Below are 14817 nucleotides of genomic sequence, written 5' to 3'. Positions count from 1 at the left end.
CATCTATATAAAGCAGGGATTACCGCAATTTCGGTCTGGTATAATCTGTTAAAGCAAAAATTGGCTTTAGAAAATCTAGAGAGACTACAATATAAATGGCAGGAAGAGTTCTCGGAGATTTCAGCGGAGTATATTAGAGATAGCTTATCGGTAGTACATAACTGCACTAATGTGCAAGCTTTGAGAGAGGCTCATATGAAAGTTATAAAGTATATCTGACTCCAGAAAAACTATCTAAGTGGTCTCCATGGAAGACTGCGACTTGTTCTAGATGCTCTCTCCTAAAGGCTGATTTAACACTGTTTTTGGTTTTGTCCAAAAGTGGAGAAATTTTGGCAAAAAATAAATTTCTGGCTCAATACGTTTCTGATAAGGAAGGAGACACTTAATTTATCAGACATTTTTTTCCTCTATATAACAGATGCGTAGTCAGCTCAAATCAGGACTTGATAAGTACTTGTATCCTTATGGGCAGGAATATAATTGCACGCTCTTGGAAGTCCAGAGTCAGTCCCAGCATGAAGGAATTCACTAATAAAGTACAATATCAAATCACGTTAGAACAGCATGATCCAAATATAACAAAAGAATTGGGAGTCAAATTTTATTTTGCTAAAGGGGGCAAGGTTACACTTTCATATCCCGAAAGAACACAAAGAGAAATAGTAAGTTCATTCCATAAATGAGATTTTTTCTTTTTGGATATCGGTCTTACACGGACGGTTCCCTGATTATTGGCTAGAATAACAAGATTTGATGCCCTAAGATTACGCTATAACCCTGAGTGATTTGGGGCTATTTATTTTTAGTATCACATACATCATCTGGAGTTAAAGTGGTTATTCAACCTTCCCCCCCCTTTCCTCCCCTCTAAAATGGATATCAGACAGTAAAGCACAGTATAAACGAAGATGTTTAAATCTCAGTGGTACAAAGGTCACCCTTTATGATTAGATAATAAGGGGCAAACAATGATTGACTTGGGTTTGATTTTCTGTTTTTGTTCTTCTTCTGGCTAGAGTGAATATATCTTTTAAAACAAATATTAGGATATTGTTCCCTTTATAATGTTAATTGTGCTATTGTATTGATGAGACTGTGATGTCACAGTCTCCTGTAAGATTGTAAATGAAAAACTAAATTTTATATATATATATCCAATTGATTGTGTTACTCGCTTAAAGGGACACTGAACCCAAAAATTGTTTTTGTGTGATTCAGATAGAGCAGCACTTTTAAGCAACTTCCTAATTTACTCCTATTAGCAAATGTTCTTCATTCTCTTGGTATCTTTATTTGAAAAGCAAGAATGGAAGTTTAGATGCCGGCCCATTTTGGTGAACAACCTGGGTTGTTCTTGCCGATTAGTGGATACATTCATCCACCAATAAACAAGTGCTGTCCAAGGTCTGGACTTTCTTTTTCAAATAAAGATAGCAAGAGAACGAAGAAAAAAATTATAATAGGAGTAAATTAAAAAGTTGCTTAAAATTGCATGCTCTATCTGAATCACAAAAGAAAAATTTTGGGTTCAGTGTCCCTTTAAGAATAGGGAGAGATGTGAGTTTTCTGAATAAGCTCTATAAATAATAATCTTAAAGGGACACTGAACCCAAATTGTTTCTTTCATGATTCAGATAGAGCATGAAATTTTAAGCAACTTCTTAATTTACTGCTATTATACAGTTCTCTTGCTATCTTTATTTTAAAATCAGGAATGTAAATCTTAGCAGCCAGCCCATTTTAGGTTCAGCACCATGGATAGCGCTTGTTTATTGGAGGCTTACATTTATCCACCAATAAGCAAGCATAACCCAGGTTCTCAAACAAAAATGGGCCGGCTCCTATGCATCACATTCCTGCTTTTTAAATAAAGATAGCAAGAGAACGAAGAAAATTTGATAATAGGAGTAAATTAGAAAGTTGCTTAAAATTACATGCTCTATCTGCATCATTAAAGAAAAAAATTGGGTTTAGTGTCCCTTTAAATATAGAACTGCATCACCAATCAGCAGCTAGCTCCCATTTGTGTATTGCTGCTTCTCAGTCTACTTAGGTATGCTGCTTTTCAACAAAGGATACCAAGGGAATAAAGCAAATTAGATACCCAGATGTGCCATGACAAATGTGCTGCAGTCTGAAAATGTTTATAAACCAGTGGTCTGTGATTTAGATGGTAATGTATAGAGGAGCTGCGACGTTGGACCAAAGCTGCACAATATCTCTCCGGCTTTGACAAACTTACACTAAACATGGTTTTATGTAAAAACAAACAAAAAATAAACACGGAACTGCGCATATAAGAAATAAAGTCTTACTATATAAATAAGATTGATATTTATTGTTGGACAGATTATACTGTAGAACGATTTACACAGAGGTCATATTACAGTTTAATACAGGTCACAGACAGATCTTTGACATATTGTGATAAGAATCCATTTTAGAACCTTGGTTTTGTGTGTGTAGGCAAATGCCACTGAGGTATATTAAATATAAATGTTTTAAGAAGTTACAGTTATTGTTGATCATGTGAAAAACAAAACAATTAGCAATATTGCCAGAAACAGAAAAATACTTAAAAATTCAGGTACCTTCTACAATTTACACAAGACTAGACAAAATTCTCTCTAAAAGGAATATTACGCTTAAAAAAAAAATATGATGGAAATCACATTTATTTTTATTGCTATATGTAAAACCTTAGGTTTGAAAATGTGATGAAATGCTTATTAGTTCCCAAGCAGTGTGAAGTTATGTTTCACTTTTCTGCCTTGTGAACGTTTCTCATATATTGTGCATATCAACCAATAAGAACTAAAACAGCTGTATGAAATGTGCCAATCATCATTGAGAACTAATACTGTGGTTTAAAAGGGACATCAAACCCAAAACCTGTTTTCATGATTCTGATAGAGAATACAATTTTAAACATTTCAATTTACTTCTATTATCTAATTTGCTTCATTCTTTAGATATCCGTTGTTGAAGAAATAGCAATACACATGGCTGAGCCAATCACACGAGGCATCTATGTGCAGCCACTGAGCCTATCTAGATATGTTTTTCAGCAAAGTATATCAAGATAATGAAACAAATTAGATAATAGAAGTAAATTAGAAAGTTGTTTAACATTGCATGCTCTTTCTAAATTGTGAAAGAAAGAAAAATTGGGTATCATTTCCCTTTAAACTCTGCTCAGAATATATTAAACATTTAAAGGGCCATTATAGTGCAATAAATACATTCTCTGATTCGTTAGAGTGTGCACATTTTAGCACCATTGGCCCTACAAATCTAGGTGTTTAAAGGTGTTAAATACATAGGTAAAATATCACTCAGGAGCAACAGCGAACTGCTGGTCCTGAGCGGAAATTGCCACCTAATCAGCAGCGATAGTCACATAAACCAGCTGATTGGCTTTTGCAGCAGTTTCTGCTCAGGACTAGAAGTTCTTTGCAGCTACCGAGTTGAACTTTACCCATGTGTTTCACCTCTTTGTTGGGAGCATGTAACTATTTCACTATATTGGCCCTCGATGACACACAACATAATAGTTCAGAATCCCATATTTCTCCAAGCAAAGTAAACCCAAGTAAAATAATAGAAAAAATTCAATACAGCAATCTGACCTATAAAAAGTGCAAAAATAACAGTTATTTTGACTAACCAGTATCCACTGATGAGGAGTACTCAATAAAGTAACAAAATAGATTTCTTTTCAGTGGGATTAAACATTTCACAACATAGATAATGATTTTCTCTGTAAACCTGTAATACACGTTTTTGGGAGGTTTATACCTTTAAAACAAAGTGCATTGTGGGAAAGTAAATAAAATCACTGCAGCCCTATATGATTTTTAAAATATGTGGAAAAAGAGGGCGACCCCTAGTGCAAATCAATTATGGAGATATACTGAGTATCTACTTATGATAACAAGGGATTACTCACAAATTATATTGCACACTGTAGTGCAAATGAAGCATACTAGGTATATTATGGTGACCTAGTGCACATTTAAACCAAGGTAATGCTGCTGCAATAGGAGATGAACTCTAAATGGACTGCTGATGAACGTCAGGACCAGTCATTTGCCTGAGGAAAAAGCGCGGTTAGCGCTTAGAAACGCGTAGCAATTTAACACAGGTTTATTGTCTGATCTGTGTATTTTTATATTTCTTTTAATTAAATATTTTATACTCATTTCTACACTGGAGTCTTCTTCCTTTGGTCCTGACGTTCATCAGCAGTCCATTTAGAGTTCATCTCCTATTGCAGCAGCATTACCTTGGTTTAAATGTGCACTAGGTCACCATAATATACCTAGTATGCTTCATTTGCACTACAGTGTGCAATACAATTTGTGAGTATTCCCTTGTTATCATAAGTAGATACTCAGTATATCTCCATAATTGATTTGCACTAGGGGTCGCCCTCTTTTTCCACATATTTTCAAACTACAGATCTTTCTGATTTTGGGAGGAGCAGCCACGGCACGGTGCACAGTTTACTGGGACACTGAAGTTCCCAGCACACTCTCCTAGGCATTATCTCTGCCTTTCAACATTGTTAATATGTTTCTTTTTCTCATCCTCCATTTGTGATTTATTGGCTACACTAGGAGGCGCCCTTTCTCTGCTTTGTTTTCCTATATGATTTTTATTTGGTTTAAAATCCCCAAAAAATGGTGATGAATAAAATGATGCAGGTGAATCAGATTAAATTACAGGTGTAGCTATAGGCTCCTCAGCAGAGACTTCGCACCACATCTGACACCATCACATACAGCTCCTCACCCCAGACGTCCTTAACGGTTTTATCTCGAGTGATTCATCCAGTGATGGCGCATCAGGAAAGGCTCAGGCCTGCCGAGACATAAGGCCTTCTGCAGTTTTTTTAGTTTCGCTTTGCTCCCCCATCAACATTGTCTGTAGAAAGAAAGAAAAAAAAAAAAAAAAAAATGTAAAAAATACCTTTACAGTCATTTTCAAGAGAAAAACTAAAGTATTTTTTTTTCAATCAAGTTATTACAAGCATTGCTAGTGGTCAACATTCCGATGTAGACAAATTGAAATCACGCGATTGTGCAAACGATTGCGAGATTTCAATTATGGGATCAGGTCTGGGGTTGTCCCTATGACGCTAAGAACGCGCTCTAGACTGCGATCAAATCCTGCAAGCGCAGTTGACTTCAGGACAGCCGTTGGCTATGACGTTGTATTCTGTCATAACGGTTTTAAAGCCCAGCGCCGTTGTGACGGAATACAACAGCATAATGGCGGGAAAAGGTTAAAGAAGCAATGTGATAGGGATGCTTAGGACACATGTATTTATATTAACAAAATTACATTTTTATTGCACAAATTATCATTAAATAAATTTTATGTTATGCAACTAATTTGTGCTTTGGATAGCTGAATTATAAAATATTACACTGCCCCCACCCGGCTACTTCATAATGCCATAGAACGCACACACACACACATATATATTATAATATAATATAATATAATATAATATAATATAATATAATATATATATATATATTTCACATGTACATCAAGCTAATCTGTTAATTTGTGTTTTAAATATATCATATCTCGCATGAATATACCTTTAAAATGTAAATTATCTTTCCAGGAATGTACATGCTGATCTGTGATATTTATGAACTCACATACAAGTTCACAAATCAAGGACTAAGATGCAGATATCCAGTTAGTGCTGCATTATAAAGTTAACTATTAAGCCTTAAAGATATCTGGGGATATAGGGGCAACAGGTTCATGTAAAACATTTCCAAGACATCTGATGAACAACAAAAGCATCAGCTGCAAATTCCAGCAAAATAGTTTCTTCCATGTGGCTATTGCTTATGTATATGTATGTTCTACTTGTATAGTGCTGAATATATACAGCTAGCCCTTATGTATATGCATGTTCTACTTGTATAGTGCTGAATATATACAGCTAGCCCTTATGTATATGCATGTTCTACTTGTATAGTGCTGAATATATACAGCTAGCTCTTATGTATATGTATGTTCTACTTGTATAGTGCTGAATATATACAGCTAGCTCTTATGTATATGTATGTTCTATTTGTATAGTGCTGAATATATACAGCTAGCTCTTATGTATATGTATGTTCTACTTGTATAGTGCTGAATATATACAGCTAGCTCTTATGTATATGTATGTTCTACTTGTATAGTGCTGAATATATACAGCTAGCTCTTATGTATATGTATGTTCTATTTGTATAGTGCTGAATATATACAGCTAGCTCTTATGTATATGTATGTTCTACTTGTATAGTGCTGAATATATACAGCTAGCTCTTATGTATATGTATGTTCTACTTGTATAGTGCTGAATATATACAGCTAGCTCTTATGTATATGTATGTTCTACTTGTATAGTGCTGAATATATACAGCTAGCCCTTATGTATATGCATGTTCTACTTGTATAGTGCTGAATATATACAGCTAGCTCTTATGTATATGCATGTTCTACTTGTATAGTGCTGAATATATACAGCTAGCTCTTATGTATATGCATGTTCTACTTGTATAGTGCTAAATATATACAGCTGGCTCTTATGTATATGTAAGTTCTACTTGTATAGTGCTGAATATATACAGCTAGCTCTTATGTATGTTCTACTTGTATAGTGCTGAATATATACAGCTGGATCTTATGTATATGCATGTTCTACTTGTATAGTGCTGAATATATACAGCTAGCTCTTATGTATATGTATGTTCTATTTGTATAGTGCTGAATATATACAGCTAGCTCTTATGTATGTTCTACTTGTATAGTGCTGAATATATACAGCTAGCTCTTATGTATGTTCTACTTGTATAGTGCTGAATATATACAGCTGGCTCTTATGTATATGTATGTTCTACTTGTATAGTGCTGAATATATACAGCTAGCTCTTATGTATATGCATGTTCTACTTGTATAGTGCTGAATATATACAGCTAGCTCTTATGTATATGCATGTTCTACTTGTATAGTGCTGAATATATACAGCTAGCCCTTATGTATATGCATGTTCTACTTGTATAGTGCTGAATATATACAGCTAGCTCTTATGTATATGTATGTTCTATTTGTATAGTGCTGAATATATACAGCTAGCTCTTATGTATGTTCTATTTGTATAGTGCTGAATATATACAGCTAGCTCTTATGTATATGCATGTTCTACTTGTATAGTGCTGAATATATACAGCTAGCTCTTATGTATATGTATGTTCTATTTGTATAGTGCTGAATATATACAGCTAGCTCTTATGTATATGCATGTTCTACTTGTATAGTGCTGAATATATACAGCTAGCTCTTATGTATATGCATGTTCTACTTGTATAGTGCTGAATATATACAGCTAGCTCTTATGTATATGCATGTTCTACTTGTATAGTGCTGAATATATACAGCTAGCCCTTATGTATATGCATGTTCTACTTGTATAGTGCTGAATATATACAGCTAGCTCTTATGTATGTTCTACTTGTATAGTGCTGAATATATACAGCTAGCTCTTATGTATATGCATGTTCTACTTGTATAGTGCTGAATATATACAGCTAGCTCTTATGTATGTTCTATTTGTATAGTGCTGAATATATACAGCTAGCTCTTATGTATATGTATGTTCTACATGTATAGTGCTGAATATATACAGCTAGCTCTTATGTATGTTCTACTTGTATAGTGCTGAATATATACAGCTAGCCCTTATGTATATGCATCTTCTATTTGTATGGGGCCCTTTCACAGAGTTTGCCTGGGGCCCAGCGAGTTCCAGTTATGTTTCTGCCCTTTAGGGAGATTTCATGAGTGGGAAAATGCAGGGTGAAGTTTTCAGCATAATATATTGTTTATTAGCACATATAATATTATGGTTTTAGTTGCTTTGAAACATGTATTTTATCATTTCTGATCCATAAATTTTAGTAGTATTTTCCATAATAAGATTATAGCATACATATGAATATATTGAATCACAACAGTTGTGGGGTAGTGACTCAGTCAATGGGAAACTAATCTAGATGGATAAAAAGGCAACAGATAGAGAGAACAGTATCCTTGAAAAAGCCAGACATCTTCTGGCAAAACGTACATCGGATTGGACACTTGGGACTGAACGTCACAGCACGGTCGGGATTTCTAACAAACTACTTCCCCACTCATTGTATTTGCTAACAGTGTCTTGATGTTGTGTTGGTAGTTTTGGTAACTGAAGTTTTCCTTGTACCAGAGTGATTTGTATGTTCCCTGAATACATTTTTTTTAAATTCAACCTTACGTGTTGAGAATGTATTTTATGGGCATATACACTGAGAGCTAAGTTATAGCTATTCTATACATGAGTACGGTTCTTCCTGACACCTTTCCAATTTGCTTACGGAACTTGGCTATTGTGTACTTTCTACACATTTTTCTTTGGAGGTTGCATCTACACTGAACAAGAGAAACCTTCATTTAGTGCACATACAAAATAAACAAAAGGAAAATATATAATTTATCTATTGTATGTTACAAGGTCACCAATTATTGTTATAATCCATATTTTCATTACAACCTAAGTGTACTCAATGTGGGGACTTTAGAAAGATGAAAGGTTAAGTGGATTTGATGCTGTGAGAATTTCTGCTGTTTCTGCCCAAACCTGCCTGAATAATTGGATATGCAAATTAAGTCATACTTTACTTTGGTATAAAATAAATAAATAAATACTGAATTAATTGTAATGTCAGTCTTCTACATTTGCACAGCTTTCAAACAACATAAATAAAATTGATTGTGAAATACAGTTTTCCCCATTGGAAACAAGTTAAATTGATGAATACAGATGGTTTGGCTATTGTAGCTAGATGAAGCAACAAGGCGGTTACCTTTGGGTACGAACTTAAGCGAGCTGCTGAATATTCAGAAGCGCGACTGACCCTTCTTTGGGCCATCGTTTATAAACTCATGACCCAGTCCATTTCCGCACTTTCCACATGAGACCTAGAGAAAAAAAAAAACACGGATACCAAACATGAAAAATGGGTAGAAAGACTGTATTTCTCATTTGATGCACAAACTACAGTTTGTAAAGGTAGGAAATTATACTTGTTTCTTCTATATGTTTACTCAGCATTTAAAACTGATTTTATTTGTTGATTTTCATTTTATATTCTTGGCCATACCCAGCCAGTATTTTGGGCAGATTTGCAATTAAATTTGAAAATAAAAATAAATCCATTTTTCTCATTAAAAGGACACTATAATATAAATGTGTTTCCCTTTAATGTTTTACAAAATGACTTGATATACCTACTGCAGACTATTAAATGTATGGGAAATTGTTAATTTGTGTATACTTTCATATTTGAAATAGCTGTTTTTCTTAAGGACATACCCATAAAAATGGGCTGAGCCTCTGGGTAATGCAAACCTGCTAATGCTATGTGTAAACATGCCGCCTATAGTTAGGAACTGAAATATTAATTATGGCTAAAGGGGTTCAATGAGCACAACCAGCTATTTCCAATATAAAAATATATATTCTTCGTTCTCATGCCCCACTGGGAGATTAATTAGTACTAGTGTTTCAGGTTTACATGGCTTTCTAGAGAGAATATGTTATTCATACTATCAGAATATGTAGTGGTTTCTACAGGCAAAAGCAGCTGTTTCTAACAACAAAATAAAGGTAAAGAACACATCTGCAAACAAATACATGACAGCACGTGTAATGGGCCATAAGGAACACAATAAACAAGACAAAACTTTAGAGTTCAATATCCCTTAAAGGGGGGGGGGATCATTAAAGTACATTTTTGTTTGCTTTTTTTTTAATCAAAACATGGTTTGTTTTGCAGTTCTTTTCTAATCATCTCTGCTGAAGCCCAGTAGGGACAGATATGTGTCAGTGATAGGCTTGTGACTGCAACCATGTGCTCTTTGAGTTCGTAGAACTTTTCAAACTTTAATTATTTGGAAAGGGGGGGGGTTATAAATAATGTATACTAAAAAGCAGATGTAATATGCATAAATAAACTTTTTATATTACAATCTCAAGGCATTTACCGTCCCTTTAACTGTTCTGTGATAAACAAACCCACAGTGATATGAAGTCCCTGCGTTTCCTTCTCTCAGTATCAACTAACTAGCAGATTCTAAACAGGTCACATGACATCTCTTACCTTAAACGCATTGGGCCTTTCTAAGTACTTGGACACACTGTCATCGTGAACGGTCTCACTGAACGCCGGCCAAGGGGATGAATGTTCAAATTTGGTACGGCTGGAAAATAGCTCATATCCACACTTAGAACATACATAGATTCCTGAGGAGACAAAGAATAATTTACAATGGAAAGGTCTAGTGTTAGTCAAAGTAATGGTTAACTTCATTATCATGGTATCCTTTATGGCAGGAGCAGCAATCCAGTACTGGGAGCTAGCTGAACACATTTAGTGAACCAATGAGATGAGACATTTATGTGCAGCTAGCAATCAGCAGCTAGCTCCCAGTAATAAATTGATGCTCCTGAGCCTACCCAGGAATGCTTTTCAACTAAGGATACAAAGAGATTGGAGCACATTTTTGGGGGTTCAGCAATTATATCACAGGCTGAAGGGATTTATGAATGATCATTTTTAATAGTGTGTAGTGACACTAATAGGTCTATGGCCTTCTGCTATATTCAGCACCAGATTTATTGCTGTAAAACTGCATCACAAATATTATTACACTAATAAATCAAATGCTGAAAATACCCGTATACCACTGCCTGTGGCCAAATTCGGCATGCGCTTCTATAACGGATGCAAACGCAAATTCTTGCTCATGCCCTAACAGCAGTATGAGTTAATTTACGCAACCTTTCAAAGTTATAACATAAAGGTTACATAAGACAGGATAAAAATTACACAGAATGTCTTCAAATTGCGGTTAGACTAGAGATGTGCAAGTTATGTACCTCCACGGATTTATATGTAGACATAACTTCCAAAAGTACAGTCACTATGTAACTAACAGATATTGCACAAACATTACACAATTCCTGCTAATTTAGTAAACAGTTATATACATATATTGGATAGGGGGGGGACAAAACGTGCATTAAGTTCACAATCGAATGTTAATAAGCATGGAAATTCCAAAAATAAACTACCCAACCAAAAAATACTTTTATATAATTAGGTTTTATGCGGTAGGAGATTTTTTATTTCAGAATTTGTGCTTTTTAACATTTACAAAGCTGTGGGATTATCGCTGGGTAACTGAAGTTTCTTTTTTTTCAGAAATGTTTAAGTGCCAGACAGGTTAAATACAGCAAGCAACGAGGCGGCAGTCACTGGTCCTTTTACACAGCAAACCAAGCTTTAATTTACGGCTGTGAGTGCCGTCTCATATACATATATACACACATAAATACATAGCTCTGGAATAAAGTTAGAGCACTACAAAAGTATCAGTTTCTTTGGTTTCACTATTTATAGGTATGTGTTTGAGTAAATTGAACATTTTTGTTTTATTCTTTAAACTACTAACAACATTTCTAGAGCATTTCATTTGCAGAAAATGACAACTGGAAAAAATATAACAAAAAAGATGCAGTGTTTTCAGACTTTGAATAATGCAAAGAACAAGTTCATATTCATTTTTAAACACCACAATACTAATGTTTTAGTTTAGGAAGAATTCAGAAATCAATATTTGGTGGAATAACCCTGATTTTCAATCACAACTTTCATGCGTCTTGGCATAATCTCCACCACATTTTCACATTGCTGTTGGATAATTTTATGCCACTCCTGGTGCAATCATTTAAGAAACTTGGCTTTGTTTGATGACTTGTGACTATCCATCTTCTTCAGGTTTTTAATGGGGTTCAGGTCTGGAGATTGGGTTGCCCTAACAGGGTCTTGATCTGGTAGTCAAACAACTTTCAAATATACTTACGGTTATCTAATGTGTTTCATTCTCTTGGTATTCATTGTTGGAAAGCATACCTAGGTAGGCTTATGCACTACATAAAGCTAGCTGCTGATTTTTGGGGGCACATGTATACCTTCTGTCATTGGCTCACCTGATGTCTTCAGCTAGAGTTCAGTACCGCATTGCTACATCTTCAACAAAGGATACCAAAAAACTAAAGCAAATTAGAAAGTTTTTAAAAATTATATGTCCCATCTGAATCACAAAATATTTTTTGGAGTTTTATGTCCCTTTTAAAAAGGACAAAAAGTCAGAATTAAACCTTCGTAATTTAAATAGAACATGTAATGCTAAAAAAAACACCAACAAACAAAAGTCCCCCCATTTAAATCTGCTATTTTTTATTGAAGAACTACGTAGGCTCAGGAAGGCATCATGCGCACGTTATAGCAATAGTGTTTGCAACAATGTATAACAATGTTACATCCTTGAAAGCATTGTTGCCATATGACGCTCAAGCCACTCACATACTCATGTACCTACCTAGGTATGCTCATTAACAAAAGACCAATTTAACATAAGTGAATGATAAAGTTTTGTTTTTGTTAATTGCTTGTTCTATCTGAGTCATGAAAATCTGAGTTCCATGCCCCTTTGAACTACAGCTGAATTGTATGTGGCATAGAGTTTTCATCCCCAGCATTACATACTCACAATATCATAATATTAATAGGACACCGTGAGTTCTAAGAACTGGGTGAGCTCCAATATAATTCCATGGAAACCCAAAACTTCAGCCAACTACAATAAATGACACACTAGTAGTCAGAATACACTGGGCATCACTCCTAATAGAGAAAAGCTTTAGGCAGAGCCAGTGTTTTCAGAAAAGCTTGTGAGGGAATAGCCATATTTGCTGAAATTTAGAGCTACCTGAATTATCTAAAGAGATTGAACAGCATATTTTTATTAATGTATCACTACAAGAATATATAAATATGTTGTATCTATAGAACAGGTACATACATGTAAAATAATCAAGAAATAGGAGCCAAAAGGAAAATTCTGTAAGTTCCAGGGCTGATCTAATATGAGTTTGTATTGCATAAGCAGTGGTGACAGCAGTGTTTTTTTTTCACTGAATAGGAAACTTCCCTGGTCTTTAAAGCTTATGCAACACAATACTGCAGGGGTCACAGAGTGCAACAATGTTACATACAGCCATAACTTGTACTACATACAAATCTATCAACATACAGTGACATAGATTCAATACCAACTTAATTAGCCCCTCTAAGGAAAGAAAAACAAATATATCCACTGCCTGTCTTAGAGAGCACTCTCTCACATTAGTGAATTATCCCCATAACAAAGCATTTGGTAAGCTTCATCTATAAAGTGAGGAAAATATCTCCATCCTCTATGATATCTAAGGGCTCTGATTTATTGATTATAAATAACTTCTAGGAAGTTTGTGAATCAGAGCTGGGGAATTGCAATGGAACTGGATATTTTTGTCTCACTCTGCAGTTTTTGCCAATATTGCTGAATTTAAACTAAATGCCTCTCTAATATAGAGCTGTAGTGTCATACGTATTGTATAAGAAAGTAACAAGAATACGTTACATAGTATCACTGCTATGTGTTGTGCAGACTTAGTTATGCAATACCTGACCACACACACACATAATACAAATAGTCACACACACATATATATACTGTACCAGGCTGGACAGACATTACCGTTTTTGAAGTGATCTTTATAAACCTCCCCACCAAAAAAGGAGCAGAAAGACATGTCGTAGGAAATAAGAAACCGCAAAACTACTAAAACTGATCCTCGCCGGCCACCACCTCAAGGAGACTGACACACAAGCTGGGACTCTCTAGTAAAGAACCTGCTAGAGTCGGCTGGGGCTGCCTACGTCGCAGCAAGGCGGGGCAAGCGTGTACCACGTGACATGCTCAGCAGGCTCTGTTGATGTAAAGTGGAGTAGTAACTAAAGCTGATTGGCAAATCTATATATTCTGCGTAGAACTCACTGTTTAATTCATCTTTTTTAACTACGTTAAAAAAAACCCTGAATATTTGTTTCACAATTTCACATGTTAATCATCACATTACCTAAATACTATGGTCTACCAATGTGTTAGTTCTTCGTTTTCCATTACAAAATATGTAATTACTTTTGGTTTTAATTGTATGCTAAGCTGTAACACTGAAGAGCTGCATGGGCTTAGTAAAGTCAAAATTAATATTTAATGATTCAGACAACACGCAATTTTATACAACATTTTAATGTGTTGAAAAGGCAGCATATCTAGGTAAGCTATGGAGCAGCAATATATGTCTCTTGTCGTTGGTTCACCTGATGTGATCAGCTAGCTCCCAGTAGTGAATTGCTTCTCCTTCAACAAAGGATACCAAGACAATGAAGTAAATTTGACAACATAAGTAAATTGGAAAATTGTATGTTCTGTCTGAATCATGAAAGAAAAGAAAATAGGGTTTCATGTCCCTTTAACCCCTTAACAACCAAGGACGTACGCCATACGGCCTAAAAAAAAATACAGTTAATGACCAAGGACGTATGGCGTACGTCCTTGGTCTGGAAAGCAGCTGGAAGCGATCCTGCTCGCTTCCAGACGCTTTCCGATTATTGCAGTGATGCCTCGATATCGAGGCATCCTGCAATAACCCCCCCTTGGCCATCCGATGCAGAGAGAGCCACTCTGTAGTCCTCATTGCACCGGACATCGATGGCCGGTATCGTTGGTGGGTGGGCGGCCATCGATGGGCCATGTGACATCAAGGGGGTTGGGATCGCCGGGGGGCGGGCGCGCGCGTGCAAGGGGGCGGGGGC

At 35.5% G+C, this 14817-nt stretch overlaps 1 protein-coding gene across 1 annotated transcript; it reads right to left on the bottom strand.

Annotated features, from left to right (window-relative positions):
• Positions 1-4379: 4379 nt before the first annotated feature.
• MSRB1 (methionine sulfoxide reductase B1) lies at positions 4380-13842 on the bottom strand. Its single transcript, XM_053695010.1, has 4 exons — positions 13697-13842; positions 10213-10355; positions 8917-9031; positions 4380-4929 (listed from the first exon to the last, which is right to left on the bottom strand). Exons 1-4 carry the CDS (start codon positions 13749-13751, stop codon positions 4898-4900), a joined length of 345 nt encoding a protein of 114 aa, XP_053550985.1. The 5' UTR covers positions 13752-13842; the 3' UTR covers positions 4380-4897.
• Positions 13843-14817: the final 975 nt, after the last annotated feature.

Source organism: Bombina bombina, chromosome 11 (genome assembly GCF_027579735.1).
Source record: "Bombina bombina isolate aBomBom1 chromosome 11, aBomBom1.pri, whole genome shotgun sequence".
NCBI classification, from domain to species: domain Eukaryota; kingdom Metazoa; phylum Chordata; class Amphibia; order Anura; family Bombinatoridae; genus Bombina; species Bombina bombina.
This window is presented reverse-complemented; position numbering and strand designations above follow the sequence as displayed.